Genomic DNA, 5,169 nt, shown 5'->3' with positions numbered 1-5,169 from the left:
TTTACAAAACCCATTACATAAGTGGAGGCTAAACGGCGAGACGAATCTATTAAGCCTAATTAATCCATCATTAGCAAATATTTACTATAGCAATACATTGTCAAATCATGAATTAATTAGGCTTAATAGATTCGTCTTGCCGTTTAGCCTCCACTTATGTAATGAGTTTTGTAAATAGTCTACGTTTAATACTCCTAATTAGTATCTAAACATTCGATGTGACGTACGGGTGCTAAAAATAAACCCCTTAGACTGAACCTTGTTTTACTCAATTCAAGTGCAATGTTATATTACTGTTATGAAACCATTACTTTATTCAGTCAAATATATTATTTCAGAATGTTTAAGGCAGGCATTGATTGCTGCATTTATCATTTCAAGCTCGGAAGTGGTGTTGTTAATTTTTAGTTTATGTCACAGGAGTCTGAAAAAATTGTAAGGTAGGGTGTTGCATTGCATCTTAACTTTCGATACATATTTGTTACTATCATTTTCATTTTGCTGCAAGTACATCCGTAAAATTCATAATTGTGTCAAAAGATAAAAAATTCTCAAGACGTTGTTATTTCAGGTTAAGTATTTAGTAGCCACCAACCAGAACTTTGTCCTCCCGGTCCCACTAGATGCAGAATATTTTCTGAAAGTTTTGTCCAAATGTCACGTACATGTGGCCTAAACATATAAGGAGTATTATAGATTCATCCCCAGTTTTTAAATATCTGTTGCAGCGCAACTATAAATAAATGCAGATAGATTAAAAACATTGGAATATCTTTGAGCAATTTCTATCTCATTGTGGGGAAGGTACAACATCAAACATCACATCCACCAGATTCATTAGTAAGAAATTACCATACATATGAAGTTTTACAAATAGTTCCAATGGTAACAACTCGTAGATTATATCTTGACAACAAGTCGTAGATATATCTTGGTGACATACATCTAACATTGAAATGAAGGTACAGAGACATTTGACACCTATTTTGAATTATCAGTGCATGCATCTACGACTGATACTTTTATTCATAACATATTACATCTGTAGCAATCAACCATGGGTTTGGTTGTTGGGGACATTCCCCAGGCCACCAACCCCATGGACACCACTAAGCAAGGGATCGTTGACAGCTTCAAATCCATCAATCAGAGCAATGCTCGAACTAGGAGCTGTGGAAGCCATAGGATTGGCACTCTGCGAGGTTGAACCCATCTCCATAGGTGGTTGTGGCAGTGACCCAGGAGTTTGCCTTCCTTCCACCATTACCTTATTGACCTTCTCTTTGACAATATCATGTATTTCTTCCAGCTTCTTTTGAAACGCTTGGAGCTCATCTAGACCCAATTCCATGATATTAGCATTCAACCACTGCATCATGGGTTCACCCATTTCCTTCTCAGTTGCCTCTTGCAACCTCTCCTTTCTCTTCTTTTCAGACTCCAGTGACTGCTCCAACTCTAAGTACTCCATATTCAGCTTATGGACTGTATCTGTCACTGGTGGCCCCACATTATCATTGCTTGCATCACCCGCAGCAGGGACATCGGGAGCGACCGGATTGAGGAAGCGGTTTACAACTTCATCAAAGGAGGGATGGCCAAAAGAGAAAGCCCTACCAATGGCTGAAAACACAACAGTGCCGACCATTGCACCACAAAGAATAGATAGCTCACTAGCCTTCTTGAACAGGCCTTGGCGGCGCTTAGAGAAGCATACCTGACGTGCTTGATCATTCTCGATGGGCTTGATCTCAATCTTCTGCCTTCCCTTAGATTTCTGACCCTTCACCATCTCCGAGATGAAAAAATGTGGTTTCTTGGCTAAGCCTTAAGAGTATATGACGATTTGTTACACAGTCGTCGTTTATATAGGCACACGCAGGGGATCGAAATGGAAACAAAAATCAGAGAAGATTTGAATGAATGCTATTCTGTGCTGGATTATAGCTAGCTGGATTCCGCGTTCTTAATTTGGTAGGCATTTGTAAATATCTAGCAAAAGATTGTGTTAACATGGAATTTTGTTAATGTTTTGGAGTGCAATGTTCTGGAATACAGCTACACTCTAACTGGCACTGTCATAAAAAATAATGAAATGTATAGCGTATGTGTGCTGGTTGTAATCCTCCCATTAATTAATGATTTCGATAGCAACGAAGAGACCAAAGAATATGAAGTACGGTAGTTAGTCAAGTAAGATTTGTAAAGATCCTTTGCAACCATGACAGAACATGGATTGTAGAATCTGTACCATGTGAGTTTGAGTTGGTGTAACTCGAAATTTTCATTTTTCCTCTCTCGTCACATCCATCTGGATATACAGAAACAAAATCAGTGCTTACGGTGACAGATGACAGAAAAGTTGTGAACACACACCTTGCAGAGATATACTCGTCCATGTTATAGCTGCCATAGGCAGGGATACACTTGACGTTAGCACCATGAGGCAAGGACTTGGGTGGACCTCATCTTACTCAGAACTACCTGTATAACAGCTTGTAGAACAGCAAATGCGTCTTACTCAGAACTTGTTATATTTGGAAGCACATTAATATTATACAGCACCACAAAATGATCTCCAGATCAGCAGCATTTAATAGTGATTATCATTATATGAGCATATATACATTATGACTCATTTGAGGGTAATGAATTAATGTATAGCAAGGCCAGTTGTTAATGTGCCAGGCAGTCTAGTGGAAAGCTTGTTCCTAGAAAGTCGGGTGGCAAATTCGAATTTTATGATGGCAATAAACAATCTTGTTCACATGAAAAGCTCTTTAGAAATTTGTAAACATGTCATTTTATCGATATTATTATGTTTACTTGATGTGAATTATGCATTTTGTCCATAACAGAGAGCAAGCACTACGTTTTCACACCAAAGAGTAAAGAAAGGAATGGTTTTAGTTGCAGAGTATCAGGCAAGAAAATCAGATCATGAAAATGCGCTCGTGTGGATTAGCTTCAAACAATATCCCTTGATGCATGCCGCCCCTTCGCTACGTGAAAGCCAATTTTCTCTTAAATTGCTTATCAACTTCTATGCAGTCCTGAACTGTGCCCACTGCCCAGTGGAAGTTCCACCATGTTTGAGCCAGGTACTCTATAACGTTGGGTTTTAAAATTTTTGAAACACACTAGCTACTCTATAGCATTGTTGTGCCATCCCTGCTTCGATTCCAGCGGCTCGTGGTAGAGTGCGGGATGGACCGGCCGGGACTTGAACTTCGGTCCCCATGCCACATTCCTCGGGATGGCAGGAGGTTAATCTACCCTCTGACCTCTAATAGCATCGTTGTGCTGCCTGGGAAGTAGATGATCAGAGTGTAGCATCTCATCCGTACATACAGGCAAACATGTATCACATGAACTGCCTGGCACGCCTAAAGTGTATCGTTGTGTGACTTACGTAACCAAGGGGTTTCAGTTATGAGGATGTCCACTACATGACCCAACTGGGCATTGATCAAATTTGTAAGTGCATGTCACTACTCTTTCCTGTGCTGCCTTACGACTTTGCTCATTGCACAGAATGGCCTGAGAGTTAACATTAAAAAGAAGACAAGGTTAGAGACCTAGCTTAGGCTGTGCTATATCTGATGCTCTTGTGCATGAGCCCTTTGATAGATCATTAGCTACTAGAGCTACACATGTACCGGAAGTTTGTGTAGTATATGAATCATACATTGTTTCAGCTTGGCTTCAGCGGATGAGTTTCTTGATTTTTGACTAGAGTTCCCAGTGTCTCCCTTTCCACTGGACATCCATGTCCATCTTCAGTCCTAGCTCGAATTATAGTGTTGCGATGCTTGTTAGAAGGTTCCTGTAGATCCATTTCTAGGCCTGGTAGATTATACAGTAATAAAAGTCCTGCACCAAACTTCTACAAGCTGATGTGAATTCTAGAGTAACTACATTCACTACAAGACTTGCAAGAGTACTGCCGAGAGTGTCCTATAATAAGTGGCCGACGGGAAGAATACTTTGTACTATCATTTGTTGCTATTGCCTAAGGTAATAATAAGTCATACACCAGCCTTTGCCGAGAGTAGAATAAAATCACCGACTGAGCATTCACCGACCACACGATAACCAAGAGAAAAAGTGGTCACTGTCGCCTACCTGATCAAAACTCTAGGCAAAAGTTACTGATCTCGTAGTTCGAAATAGGCCTGCAGTACAATCTGCTACAAGAAGGGCAACATTAATTTATTGATCGAGATAATTGATTGCACTTGGATTTTTTTAATTTTTAATAGCTGAAATTACGGTGATTGTTTCCTCTTTGTTAATAGGCACAATCTCATACCCATTCGTTAAAAAAAATTACAGTGATTGTTGAACCCAGATACCTCTCATGCCCACAATCTGATAGTTGAATTAAGGATGATGTGCTTGTTTCCCTAGGGTTAACAAGCACATTCCAGTAGTGAGCGTTAAGGAAATGTTGAGTACACCATATCACGTGATAGTGATTATTGATCATGATTTGTTTTGACTTGGAGCATCTGTATACGCAATGACTTCATTTTTAATGGGCAGGATGCCTCAGTAGCTCTGGTTATTGGTTAAAGCAAAGTTCATACAGGAATTTGCCTTGCTTATGCATACAGCAAAAAAGAGTTACTTTGCTTTGATAGAAACATGGCTAGAATTGCTAGCAGGATGAGCTCCTCTCCGATCCCTCTTCAGTTTGGTTTCTCTTGTAAATATTTCTTTTTTGTATTAATATATATTGGCCAGTCTACTGGTCTTGCCCCTCGTGTTTCATAAAAAAAATGGTTGGTAGTTTGAGGGTCCATGTCTACCTTGCATGATCAAACCTTATACTAAGTATGATTCAATTTAGCTTGATTCGATAATCGATATATGTCATCATGTTATCATGAAACTAATTTTCTGATGTATGAAAAATATGCACTGCATTATACGTAGTTTTTTATTCAGTCATAACAACCTCCTGTAGAAAAGGAAAAAGATAAATAACTAACTACTCACCTTAACAGTAAAAGCAGAGCTTAAAATTGAAATGCATCCTTTCTATGTGCATGTAAGCAGTCATTCCCTTTAAATTTGCCCAAAGCGTTGCTAAAGTGGTCACAGGTCGTACACCATTACCTTCTTGGTGGTGAGTTAATTACGTACAGAAGCTCTAGTATTTGTTCA

The 5,169-nt window shown here is 39.3% G+C and overlaps 1 protein-coding gene across 1 annotated transcript; it reads right to left on the bottom strand.

Moving 5' to 3' along the window:
* Nucleotides 1-1,051: 1,051 nt before the first annotated feature.
* LOC105913723 (agamous-like MADS-box protein AGL29) lies at nucleotides 1,052-1,792 on the bottom strand. Its single transcript, XM_012843576.1, has one exon. It carries the CDS (start codon nucleotides 1,790-1,792, stop codon nucleotides 1,052-1,054), a length of 741 nt encoding a protein of 246 aa, XP_012699030.1.
* Between the last annotated feature and the right edge of the window lie 3,377 nt (nucleotides 1,793-5,169).

This window comes from Setaria italica, chromosome II (genome assembly GCF_000263155.2).
Source record: "Setaria italica strain Yugu1 chromosome II, Setaria_italica_v2.0, whole genome shotgun sequence".
NCBI classification, from domain to species: Eukaryota; Viridiplantae; Streptophyta; class Magnoliopsida; order Poales; family Poaceae; genus Setaria; species Setaria italica.
Note: the sequence above shows the minus strand (reverse complement) of the source record. Positions and strands in the feature narration are given on the sequence as shown.

What these genes read in the sequence shown, in the direction of transcription:
- LOC105913723 (XM_012843576.1), bottom strand. Translation starts at nt 1,792, where the DNA reads ATGGTGAAGGGTCAGAAATCTAAGGGAAGGCAGAAGATTGAGATCAAG.